The sequence below is a fragment of the Polypterus senegalus genome, chromosome 6, assembly GCF_016835505.1.
Source record: "Polypterus senegalus isolate Bchr_013 chromosome 6, ASM1683550v1, whole genome shotgun sequence".
NCBI classification, from domain to species: Eukaryota; Metazoa; Chordata; class Cladistia; order Polypteriformes; family Polypteridae; genus Polypterus; species Polypterus senegalus.
In genome coordinates this window covers 62,911,790-62,925,828 of record NC_053159.1, presented here as the reverse complement: position 1 = coordinate 62,925,828, position 14,039 = coordinate 62,911,790, and the positions used below count along the sequence as shown (strand labels likewise).

The 14,039-nt window shown below is 38.7% G+C and overlaps 1 protein-coding gene across 6 annotated transcripts in view; it reads left to right on the top strand.

The window, feature by feature from the left end:
* acot7 (acyl-CoA thioesterase 7) overlaps positions 1–3,418 on the top strand; it is a 238,928-nt gene extending 235,510 nt beyond the window's left edge. For all 6 annotated transcript variants that reach the window (XM_039756119.1, XM_039756122.1, XM_039756121.1 and 3 more), the window contains one exon: positions 3,060–3,418. In XM_039756119.1, the coding sequence (XP_039612053.1) occupies positions 3,060–3,158 (99 nt within the window). In that variant the 3' untranslated portion in view covers positions 3,159–3,418. The remainder of the gene's footprint in view (positions 1–3,059) is intronic.
* The last annotated feature ends 10,621 nt before the right edge of the window (positions 3,419–14,039 follow it).

Genomic DNA, 14,039 nt, shown 5'->3' with positions numbered 1-14,039 from the left:
CCAGAGAAGCAACTTGTGTCTTTAACTTACCTAAAGCAGTAGCAGACAGGTGCCACGTTATGACATGCTTGTCCATTTCCTTCCTGGTGTCTGACTCGTTTGCATTGGGCATCCATGCAGTTGCCAGACAAGTAAAAGAGGAAAAATCTACAAAATGTGCAAGTCCAAGCCTCCGGCTCTCATTTTAACACTGAAACAGCAAACCGTCATTGGAAGTTGCAAAGAATATTTCACTCTTTTAAGGTTGGTGAGTTCACAAATTTGCCAATGCTTTTCAATGGGAGATTTTGAAATTTTAAAACTTTGTACGGCAAAATTTGGTTGAGACATCTCAATGAAAACTGAGCTGCCTCAACAAATTTCCTGGAAGAATAAACCAAGGGGCTGAGTTGTTCCGTGCGGACAGACGGGCAGACAAATGGAGCCACTTTACAACAAAATTGGTTCACGGGGGCGGAAATGTTTCATACAGACAGACAGACAGACAAGGCTATCATAGTAGGTGCTTACATTTTTTAAAACGAATAAAAATTAGTTACACAGTGGTTACTTTAAACTGGCCTGGGGTGAGTATGGCTGTGCCCCCCAACATTTGCTCACATCTGGTCCAGAATCTGCCCCGCACTCAGTCTAATTTCCCACAACCCAGTAATAGAAAAGTAAAGTCTCTCTATTATAAAAAGAAATCTTGGAAAGCAAAAGCAAGGTGACGATATGTGATCTTCTCGGTAGACATTTAAAAGACCCGCGAGACAAAACAGGCTTGCCACGGAGTGTCTCGCGGGGATCATAAACATGAGATTAGGTGCCAAGAGTTTGTCCCAGGGCCATCTCGCGGAGACATGGAACATGAGATTCTTGAAAGACACGCCCTACTTACAAAAGATATCATATAAAAGCACACCCACCAAAAAACAGTCAGTCGCAGTAAAAGCACGTAGTGCACACAGATCATGTGCTCTCAACACATATAAAGCGTATAAGGACAATACGGAGAACAGAGACCCAAAGGTGTTGGAGAGAAAAAAAGGCAGATAAGAGATTATGAAAGCAGTGGAATTCAAAAGGTTCAAATAAACGATGGTGCGATACACATGCAGAGAAAGGTACAGAATATGAAAGCAGTAAAATTAGAAAGTATTGTAGCGTCCCAGCCATGTTGAGGCCTTTTTGGTTTTAAGTGGCTGTTCAGTCTGATTGAGGGAGGGAGGAGTACAGCACGGAAGACTGATAGCGGGGTATTGATTGATGCGGTTGGGGGAAGGGCGAGCCGCAGGGGATGAGGGATTGGAAAGGGTGCTAGAAAGTTGTGTTTGGGGTTACGAAGTCGGCGATTGTTCAAGTAAAACTTTTGTGACACTTTATCATGTCAGTCGGTACAGTATGAAAGAAAAGACAGAAAATATTGCATTACCAAAAAACAATCAGAACCAGGTGTAATTGAAAAAAGAGCAGGACAAATCAAGGTCAGAAATAAAGGGCAAAGAGTAGACAACAAAGTCATTTCGCATTCGCATCATTCAATGCACAAAACGTGGATTTACACAATAATAGACCATACTCTGTGAGAATCTGTGGTCCCAGAACAGTTAAACGACAAGTTGAATTTCAAAGAATACACAATTCGGACAGGTGTATATTTATGATCATGGAGAAGCGATGCAAATTTTAACAGGCAAAAAGAAAGGTTATATATATTCCGAGAAAATCATTACACATCAAAGGAGATCGTGATATGCCATTCGTATTAAAATGTTTACAGTTTACCATGAGAATAGTTTTTGCTATGACAATCAATAAATTACAGGGACAAACATTAGAAAAAGTTGGATTATTTATTAGAGAAACAGAAACAATATTCACTCACGGGCAATTATACGTTGCGTTGTCACAATGTGTCTCCAAAAAATATTGTTTTTAATGAAGCTTTTAAGTAAAAGTGCAAATAATGAAATTGAAACAATTCCAAAGAAGAAAAAAAATTAAAATTGTATATCCGATTAACCAAACACAGCGGTTGGCGAGCAAAGTGAGCAGGGGGCGAAGCCCCCTAGTGTTGTTCAAAGAAATTCTTGGAAATTTGTTTTAAGAATAAAAATACATAATCTGGTGATGACAGGTGTTAGAAATAACTATTTATACATACGTTTATGCTTTAAACAGGGTGTGAATATCTCATTCCTATACAATTTGCTAATTGTTTAAATTTGCACATTCTTTTCTGTAAATGCTCATGATCTATTTTGCCCAGCTCTTTTTCCACTCATTTTTTTAAATGTATACAAAATGTGTTTTTTAAGGTGAATATGTTAGCATATGCTGGTTTGGCTTCTGCCTTATGTGCTATACCACCAGGATAGGTCTCTGACTCACTCTGACCCTAAGCAGGACTGAGATATTTTCATAATAGGTGGATGTCACTGAACATCAACTGTTCTGAATGTAGTGGAAAATAAAAAAGTAAAACTTCAGAGATGGTGATGTGCTATTATAAATCCCAGGTATTTTCCTCCATTATTACAGTATATCATCAACCTCTGTGTTTCTGTTTCCACCAAAGTTTGATTTGATTGCTGCTGGTCAGCTATAATGTTTAACCTTTTATTAATATCATTTTCATACTGCACACCAAAAACGAGATCTGCATGACTACTTGACTTTGAGATCAGTAGGTTTTGTGTTTTCATTAAATTTTTTGGTTTGATTCCCCAAATTTTTGTTTGATTCACCACATTAAAAAGTTGTCAGTTTCTGCCATTGAATTTTTCACAAAGACTGCCCATACCAAAAAGCTCCATAATTGTGTCCAGCGTAGCCTTGTCACTAAGATGTCGGCCTTTGTACCACATGGATACAGTTTAGTCTTCACTATTGCAGTAACTCACTGTGTAACAGGTGGCTTAAACTGTGCCACTGTGATGTGGATGTTTCCTCAGCTCAACAGATACTGGTAATGTACGATAGTTTTTGGAATGCCATCAGCCCCATGATGTTTGTAGATTAGAGCCAAGTTTTACCTGAACTGTGCTTTCTTTTGACTGTGTATTACTATTCAACAGCTTGAAACTGAAGAAGAAAAGAAGCGATTTGAGGAAGGAAAAGTCCGTTATCTTCAAACAAAAGCTAAGAGGCAAACAGAGAAAGCAAGGCAGCAATGACCTTCAACCTGCATCAATGTGAGGAGAGACCCTTATTGTTGAATGACAGCAGTATTAAGTAGAGCTACTAAAATAATTACAAGAACCATGTTCTGTTTTCAGAAGAAATGTCTTGTTATTTATGTGTAGATGCTGCAAACCAAAGTCTTGCACTTTCCCATTCTTCTGTATTATTTATGATAAAGTATTTCACTATATGCAAGTGTTATAAAGATTGAGTGATGTACCATGTGCTAAATAAAGATGGCCAAGCCAACTGCTCACTGTGTCCAATTTATGTCTTTTCCTAGGATGCCAACTTATAGGCACAGTGTCATAGAGTTAAAGAGGTGACTTTGAACAGAAAATGTCACAAATGGCTAGGCCAGGCTATTGACCCATATCCATCATTTCAGAGAGAAAGCTGAAAAATGGAATCAGTCTTTGTCCGTATCACTGGTGTTAAAAAGAAAAAAGGAACAATAAAAGGTCCAAAAAAAGCTTGACCGGGCCTGTAATTTAGGCTCCAGTCATTAAAGATTCAGTGTGGCAAAAGAAATGAGCAAAGCATTAAGGCCTGAAAGCCAAACACAGCCCCAAATCAATGGCGTCTAGATATGTATACACTGTATCTGGTGTGATTGCCACGTGCTCAACATCACATAGGATAAAGTTGCATGGACACGTCATTCATCGCTTTGTTTATTTTTTATGTTGTCTAAATGAAAACGCAGATGTCCAATTAGCAATGCAAATCTAAGCAACAGCCTGTATTTCTAAGGGAGCCTTTAATCTCAGAACATGCTTTGTGTCTCATTCTGCACAGTGTCAGCACTGATTCAAAGGCAGCCCCATTGTGCCTGAGAGCAACAGATACTGAACTTTCTCAAAACTGTGTTGGCGCTGGAAATTGTCAATAATATGTTAGGTGATACACGTCGTATTTATTCAGTGATCTTTATTTTTCATGTATGGTTGCACAGTGCTGATGTCTCACAGCTCCAGTGTCCTGGGTTCAATCCCAAAGATGAGTGAATGACCATAAATAGGCCCAATGTGAGTGTGTGCATTGCTGTGAACTGGAATCTAGTCTAGTGTTGGTTGATTAAGAAGTTCACTTTGACCCGGGGATTAGGTCAAGCATTTGGAATTGAAGAACAGACTGCTTTTTTTATTGGCTAAAGTCAGCAAAGACAAACTTAAGCTATTCTGTCTGTCTTCTAAGAATGTGCCTGAAGATTCTTACTTTTCCCAATGTCCTACTTCAAACGTTTCATTGTGCTTTACATACTCCACTAGCAGGTGATGATGACAGACAAATCAGAAACTCTCACTTGTATGTCGTAGGACTGTGGGAGGACTCTTGAATGAAAAGGAATTCATTCCATGTAGGTTGTATGCAAACAACAAGCAAGCAAATAATTACCAATTGCCCTCACATCCATCTTTAAAGAGACTAGAGGTGCTGGGGTTTTTAGGAGCTTCTAGGCCAAAGTGCTAAGCTTGTCCTACCTGCCAAGAGGCACCATGCCTCCTATTGGAATACATTCACTGCAGTCAGAGTTGAAATAAAGAAGATTAGTCAGAAATGTGAATCTCGGAAGTAAAAGCTACACAAGTACAACCACAGAAAATGTTGCAAGCGCATTTTATTTCTGGAACTGTGATTGCTGGACAGAGCCCAGGTCCATGATAGAGAAGAGGAGTAGGGGCAGGATGCAGGCTTAGCGACTTCCTTTCCCCCTTTGGGAATGACACTTGGATGGGCTGCACCACAATTAAACCAAATCCAGCTTGTCAGAGATAAGCGTAATGGAGATATTTTATTTTCCTCCAAGCGACCCTCAAGCTCAGTCTTTTTTTTTTTTTAGTCTATTTATTATCATTTTGTCCACATTAAGTTGTACAGGATCAGTTTTCACTTGTCTCCATTTACCAACATTTGCTGCTGCTGCATAATTTAAGGCACCATCTGTGGTTTTGTTTGGCGGCAGATAAGACAAGCCTTAACTGGCTGATAAAGAAATGCAAAAGTCAAAAAAAAAAATAAACATGATCTAATGGCGGACATTATAGTAAATTAAATGCACCTCAAAGGGACTGGTGGCAATAAGTTGTCTGTGACCTTGCAGGATCACAGTCACAATCCATTACCTTTAAAAGTGAGCCTATCCAAAAAAAAAACAAATTCTAAGACAATACCATGAAAATTCAAGTGTGTGGTGACTGGTAATACATTGTAAATTCTTCATGCTTTGAATAGATTTCTTCCAGTATGATCATTTTTATTTATGAAGGCTTTATTAATTGAAAGACACCTAGGTATAAGTATATTGTTCCTGTCAAGTGTCAGGTATTTTGTAGCTATTTTTCATTATTATGTTTTTGTTTTATCATGGCACTATCTTTTTTCTCATGAGCACTGCCATTTATTGGACCTTTTCCGGTGATATGTTATCATCCAAGAACAGTTTGGTGACAAACGATGGAGCACCATACCATAAGGAATAAGTGATAACTAAGTGGTTCAGGGAACAAAACATCGCAATTTTGGGTCCATGGCCAGGAAACTCTCCAGACCTTAATCCCATTGAGAATTTGTGGTCAATCCTCAAGAGGCAGGTGGACAAACAAAAACCCACACATTCTGACAAACTCCAAGCATTGATTATATAAGAATGGACTGCCATCAGTCAGGATTTAGCCCAGAAATTGATTGACAGCATGCCAGGGCGAATTGCAGAGGTCTTGAAAAAGAAAGGCCAACACGCAAATACTGACTCTTTGCATAAACTTAATCTAATTGTCAATAAAAGCCTTTGAAATTTATGAAATGCTTGTAATTATACTTCAGTATACCATAGAAACATCTGACAAAGTGATCTAAAAACAGTGAAGCAGCAAACTTTTTGTGAACACCAATACTTGTGTCATTCTCAAAACTTTTGGCCATGACTGTAGAGCTTTCAGTTTAAAATGGTCGGGCAGTTTTACAGCTTAATGGTAAAAAGAACAACAGTTAGATTTTCAGTAGAAACATACAGGATTAAAGTTTATTGCCAGAACCATTGATCACCAAGACAGCTAGCCTATCATACGTGTGTAATGTCACTTGGCCCGGAGCCCCGCTTGTGATTTTAATATAAATAATGGCCTGTCTGAAGAACTGAGAGGGGAACACATCACAAAGAGAGAGTGACCATTTCATCTGGATGATGGAGAATGTAATTTATGCACCATGACAATTGCTGAATCTGAAATCCACACTTGACAGTGATGACTGTCAGTAAGCCTTCCTAAGACTGCATATCCAGACTTTGTTATCCATTTTATTTTTGATTATATTTTCTTCTATTGGTATTATTATACCTTAATAACTACCACATTGCTTTTATATTTGTATACCTTGTCTTATATCAAGAATGATTAAAGTAATAATATAAATATTAGGGCACCTGCATCAGGCTTAGAGATCAAACCTCAATAAGAAGTACAAGTTTAGAAGAAGGAAGATGACGTTGGTTAATAAGTGGCATATAACCAAAAGGCGTATGAGGCGTCATGTGTCTCAAGGACACCAGTACATTGTTAGTGTCAAAGACTGTGAGTCTCAACATGGAGTACTAGGTAATGATTGAAACTCCAGGAAATCACTCCTACAACACTATGTGTGTGTTTGTATCTTCATGTATGTTATCTCAAAGTGTGACAGTAGACCAATCCAGTAACAAATGTTTTGAGTGTCACTCCTCCCTCAGTCATACAGCTCCTTAAGCCAACACACACACACACCCCAGCAGGCCTAAGAGTCATGTTTTAGCATTGACCACTTGGGTTTGGTGGGCCACACAACAATCAGGGTGAACTCCCTACTACAGGATACATCATGGGATGTTGATTGGTCAAGTTATGAAGATAATTAAAAATCCTATTGTGGCTATTGAATAGCTACTGGCAAAAAATTAATTCAGAAATTGCTTTTACTTAATCTAAACATGTCATCTTCAATCATTCGCTTTTTCCCTACAATTCTCAACAAAGCAACTCAATATGCACTATAAAAAAAAAATCAGTGGTTGTTTTCTGGCACTTTATTCTGTTTCGATGTGGCTAGGCTCTACTGCATAATCTGCATTTGTTTATTTCTTCCATATTTTTGTCATTGTGGGCACACAAACCACAGAAAGCACGCTGTGTTGTGTGGTGTTTGGTATGTGAACTCCGTGACCAAGGAGGTGGAGTCTTTCAAAAATGTAATGCAGAGTAATCAGTTCAGACTTATTGGCACATGGACATGGACTTATTTGCTTGCTTGACCAACACGTCAATTTCCAGTGATGCAAATCTTGCTACATGATGTAGTTCACTTAAATATATCCATGCAGAATAGGCCGAAAGTGGTCCGTGCCTGGGTGTCCCCTGATGGTTCTGCAGCCCATTTGCTTCATTGGAATATTAGAATATTGGAACAATCTCGATGAAAACAGGCTATTCTGCCTCAACAAGCTCACCAATGCTGTTCACTGAGATTCTTCAAAATAACATCAAGCCAAGGTTTGAAGTTTCTTAAAGTCTTTTTGACTATCACGGTACTTGGTCATTTATTTCATGTGTCAATGGTTCTTTATATGAAAAAAATAAATCTAATATCTGGGTGAGATTTGCCCTTCTTAACACGTTTCCAATTGTGTACCTTTGTCCTTGTTAGAAAATGTATTTTAAAGTAACACCTGGGATCCACTCCACTAATACCTCCATAATTTTAATTATGTTACCTCTTAATCTGTATTTGCTTCAACTAAAAAGGCTCAGGTGCTTGAGCGTTTCCTCATAGCTCATACCTTACAGAACTGGAATCAGGCTGGTCGTTCTTTTCAGAACCTTCTTTCTGTGATAGAAAATAAGGATTTAAAAGACCAGAAAAAATCATAAAATCTTCAATAAGATCAAATCAGGGGGTACAACCAAATAAACTTCAGTATCTCATAAATCCAAAAAGAAATGTCAGCAGTGGACTCAGCAGCATCTGTTGTAAAAACTTCACAAAAATGGACCTTTACAGCTAAGGAGCAGTAAAACACATTCATCTCTGAGACTTGGCTGAACTTCAAACTAACTGTCGCCCATGCAGTGCTTTAAGTTCTTTTCATAAATACCTGTGACACACAAAAAAAACCAAGAAACAAACTTTGGCCTCCGCAATATTTCTGGCACTAGGTGTTTTCAGGCTCTGCCGTGCTGTAAGATCCTTACAGGGATGGTTGGCTAAGCCTTTCAGAAGACTGAGAATTTCTGAGTCACTTTTTGACTTCCAACATTTTGAAAACACAGGCAGGTAATGGCTTCTGTCCATTCTTTATTACACTGGTCTGCACCAAAAATCCCCCTTATTCGGTGTGTGGAATCCATTTCTGGAACTGGAATTTCTTTACCACAAATCATTTCCACTGATTTAGTGAAGAAATAGTTTAGAAAATGGTTGATTTTTAAAAAGAATAAGTTAAGTGTGTTTTATGACATTTTTCATGCTCAGAATATTATAGGAACTGCAGTATGTTTTGATCTGAAAATGTCAGTCTTCATTATCTTAATGTTAGCTGAGATAGGAACAACCCAAAATCAAATATTACCTACACATGTTTTGCTCTCAGAATTTTTTTTTCTCTTTTGCTCTCAAAAATGTATATTTCAAATGTTAATAACATATCTTTTCATTGTCCAGAAGAGACAGATTTGTTGTTTAAATGGTTCTTATGGAAATATGCAAGGTTAGGTTGATCCATCAATTGTCTTGACCAGGTAACAGGTAAATCTTTTGCTGAAAAAAGTGTCTCACTATTTCTTGGGAATACAAAGGTGGAAATCTATGAGGAGCTAGTTGGGTACCTAGCATTTGGGTACAACATGTCTTTATAAATCCATTTACTACAATCTCCTTTGGATTTTTTCCCAAAAAACACGATAGCAGTCTCTGATGAACATGGAGTAAGGCTGCACCAGGATATCTCTCAAATAAGAGAGATTTTGTAGTGGAAAGTGGAGCGAGTGTATTAGTGTTCATGTGCTTTTATTACCCCAATCAAGAAGATGTTGGGTGGCAGGGGTCCATCCTGTGAACATTGGCCTCAAAGAGAGGATTCAGCACTTGATGAGACAGGAGTCCCTTTGAAGCGCACACTTACTGCACCAGGTTTGGTTAGTAAATTATTTTATAATATACTAGCTTAGACTATCCAGCGTTGTCCAGGTTTCTTATATCTAGAACTATCTAGCATTTGTGAAAATGTGAAAATGAACCATGTTCAAATTAATTCTGGAATATTTAATTTATGAATTCATATAGTGTAAGTACATACAAATATAATTGCAAAATGTCATGTCATTTTCTAACATAGTTAATCCACACCAGGGCTCCAGGGGGGGCCTGACGCCTATCTCAGCTAACATATACAAGGCAGGAACAAACCCTGGATAGGGTGGCAGTCCATCGCAGGGAAATCACAAACACATTCACCAAACACACACTAGGGACAATTTACCATTGCCAATTCACCTAACCTGCCTGTCTTGGATAATTAATTAATCTAATACTTTGAGATGTACAATATTTTTAATTTTCTCCTCCAATGTGTGAATGTATAAAATGTTTTGTCATTGTCACTCTGGAGCAAGCAACATATAACTGAGCATTGGAAAATCATGGTCTTTCTGCCCTGTGTGACTGTCCCTGAGCCTTATTTTTAGTCAGAGCCGTCCCTTCCTATATGCATATCACGCACTGTGCGTGGAGTCCATGATCAGAGGACCAATGTGGAGGGACCCACTGGGGGTTTCTCAGGCCTCTCTGATTCAAAAGCTCTGCTGGACTGCCAATGGGATTGCTCATTTTTGTCACTTGGTTTAGATGACATGAGTCAGATAACTATCTTAACCAGTGTAACCGGGTGTATCTTGTAACATCACTGACATATTACTAACCTTCTCAACAGAGCAGAGCTCTGGCGGTCCACAGCTTGACTCGATTGGGGTTATTGCAGTTTCATGAGAGGTCAAATTAACTTTGTTGACAGTCACTTGTAATCATTTTCCATTAACGAGAAAAGAATTGGCTTCAAATTAATACAAATGAGGAACAGAGAAAAGAAAAAAACAAAAACATAAAGAAACAGCTTGTACAACACTTTGCAAGCCCACCCCCTCCCCCCGTGCCAACCACTTTGCATCTCTGCCACTTGCGTTGTGAAATGTGGGGCTGAACACACCCCGAGGAGACGCGATCACTCCTCCGACACCCCCTCTTAAACGGTGATACAAAGGGAAACACATAGTTTTTTTTTTACCTCCTCTTTGCTCAATCATTTGCTGGATTGCTGCTGCTGCCATGCCGCGTGATATGCATTTTGTGCAGTGCACTTCTATCATATTACCTATGTCCATATATTCAATCTCTCTTCACTTTTACCTTTTCATCAATATCGCTTTGAATTTTGATTCTGGAAATTACATCGTGACAACACAACGTACTGTATAACTGCCTGTGAGTGAATATCGTTTCTTTCTCTCTACAAGAAATGTGTCTGACATAACCATTCAGGACTTTTTCAAATCTCTTTGCATAAGCTCTTGTTGTCTTGCATGACGTGAAAGTGTCTCTGAGACAATCATATCTCGCCTCCTTCCAAGATTTTTTTTTTATAATAGAGAGATAATAATAATAATAATAATAATAATAATATATTTTATTTATATAGTGCCTTTCCAATGCTTGGGTATATCAAATAACAAAGAGCAGCTGGACCATTATTATTATTATTATTATTATTATTATTATTATTATTATTATGCCTTCATTTATAAAGGAAACAAATCAATTGGACTCTTATTGCCATTAAATACCATTTAATCTATTGGTTTACCTCAGAAGTGCAGCAACTCCTCCAGTTACCAGTTTTTCACAACTTAAGTTCATCATGACATGCTTGAGATCATCCATAGCACAAGAACATATAAACAGCTTGGCAATCATCAGCATCAACTCAGAAACTTTTGTGTGATGACCTCACAGACGACTTTGCCTTCAGAAAATGTAGATGTATGTTGTTATGATACACAGCAAAGAGATTGAAAAAAATTCCTAAATGTTCACTTTCAAGTTTGGATTTTTTTTAAAAGAAGTATTTGAATTTAATGATAAAAGTTATAGTTAAGTTTGTGATGTGTGCTTCTTTATTTGTTATTTATTTATACCGTATATGTTTAAATTAGATAGATAGATAGATCGATAGATAGATAGGCGGTCATAGCAAATGCAAGTCACATGGGATACTGCAGTTTCTTAAAATTGAAAGACAGGTCAGTGGGTATGACAGGAATACTTGGAAGGAACATTTGTTCTCCTTTAGCATTGCCAGTTAAAATAGTTACTTTCATCACATTTAGCTTGAGTTTATTCCCACACAGCTTTGCTCCATTGTACAGTTTCAGCAGGTCAGTATCACACAATAGCTTCATCAGTGAACAGTAGTTACATTTCTCATATATCAAGGGGATGAGATCAGGGGGATGTGGTGGAGTGTCCAGTGTCATGGTAGCCTATCTTCTTCCTTTAGGTCCTTGTGAGTAACTAAGAAAAATGTGGTGCAGAATGGGTAAAGGGTTTAGATTAGTATATGGATCATACATAAAGATATACAGACATTATATGCAGTATAAATAGATGTACAGATATATTAAAAAGGAATCAAACAATGTATATATTGAGGAGATATAATGCAATGTCTACACAACAGCGTTTACAGCAGCTTTATTACAGAAAAGGATGTGACGCTGCAGTAGCCGCTAATGCCCCGTGAATTCAGCGCCTCGCTGTTAGGAGGGTCAGTGTGAAGCTCGCTAGTGTCCAGAGGGTGTGTAGTTTTTCATCCGGGAACTCAAGTGTTCCTTTTACAAAAGATGTGTGTCCAAGTTTATGGGAAAAGTGTGTGCGTAAGAGAATGCCGGTTTATAGAAGCAGTGCAGAAGAAAAAAATCATTCTGCAGTATGATATTCAACACTAAGATCGATGGAGGTTCCAAAATAGATGTGCAGAGATGAATACCACGAAGAAGAGCGCTGATGAGACAGGTTTTCATTACAAATGAAACCCCAAAGCTTTGCGGTGCGCACGGGGTGGAGACGGAGAAGTGATCAACGTGCACCTCGAGATCACAGAACAAGGCTGACGGCGCCTTTCGCGCGCGCTCTCGACAGCTTACAGGGAGAATGGACGTGGTTTGGCGCGGCGAAAGCTATTTATTTATTTATTTCACAGGGCGTTTTGTTTCTTTATTATGCCATACCATCCCCACCCCCCTTCCGAGATGACAATATTGGCAGGTTGTGTTTTTACTCTTTATTACATACAGAACAGTACAACCAAGGTTTATTTTTAGCAGCACATTTAGTTGGATTATATTTTTCTACATTATTACTTTAGGAACACCATGGCAACCAATTTTGGCCAATCAAATAGTACATCCGTGCGCATTGAGCTTTGAGAAAAAAAGCTATCTTCCATTTTCTACGAATTTGACCCCAGAACTTGTCTTAGCACCGATCTCAACGTACTCGTTGTCTCCTCACTGAGTCATTCCATATGACTGTACCATTCGATGCTGTCTGGCCCATTATATTCAAGTTCTGAGCTCCCCGGAATGTCAATCAAATTAGTTTAGCTTGACTTTTTTCACTCTGTCCCCATTTCCTCACCTTCTTTTGGATCTGTCATCTCCTGACCACTCTGCCAACAGGGATGAATCAACTCCGCGCTCCCCAGCGCCGTGTCGCATGTGTGGAGTGCTCTGCCCACGCGTGCGTGGCATATTGGCACCCTTCACATTTCGCTTGACACGTTTGAGTCCTTGTCGCGCCTTTGCCGTGTGACGAGTGTGGGCTGTGGCAGTTGTGCAAAAGAAGAGCTTCCAAGCTTTTTCATTTTTAACTTCTTTATTTTATAATCAAGCTGCTTTGCCTAACTACAAAGAACAAGATTCTGTAACCTCGGTCTGCATTGCGATACATACTACGGAGTGTTGAGTGAGGTCGAGACCCTAAGGATGTAACGTAAACAGCCATCTTCTCGTGTCTTCTTTTCGGCATATGAATGAACATATTAGTTTAAATGCCTATTCACTCTTTATGTGAAATGGGCTCATTCTGTGCCTGCGGGCTTTTCTTTCACACGCTAAAGATTTGCGCGCTAGAGTGACAAGCGAATCTACATTGTTGTGATATGAGTGTGAATTGGTCCCGTCGCTGACTGGTTACCATTTCCTGGGTTAGTGTCCACCTACAGACTCTAAAAAGCGTTCCAAAATGGATGGATTAACGGATGCAAGAACCTTAAAAATGTCGTTCCCTGGATTAAATAATTATTAAAAACATGTTGTTGACCATATGTCATCGACCTTTTTCAATTATGGGGTTCCTACGACATCTGCAAAAAATAGCACTTACAGTATTTTTAAACAAACATAAGATACGATCGAAGTGGACGTAGAAATGACATGCTTGATTCCGTTTAATTCGACGGTTATGGTTGCGGGGAGCCCTGGTCTAACACGTGACTTCTTTCATTATTCCCGAATCTGTTAAAATCCTACAGATCTCTGCTGGTATTTATCTCTAGTGAGTTTTTTTTTACCAGTAGATTAATTCTGTTACATAAACTAACAGAAGGCTTAAGTGGAATGTCAAATTGATTTCAGCTTTGTTCAAGCAAGATTTACGTTCTTGAACCATGGCGCATGGGTCACAGATGGAAGGTGGTCTGGCGACATTTAACAGGATGACAAAGTCGACACGGAAGTACATACATGGTGTAAAATTAGCCGTCCCTCAGATCAGTTGAAAGCAGCACCATG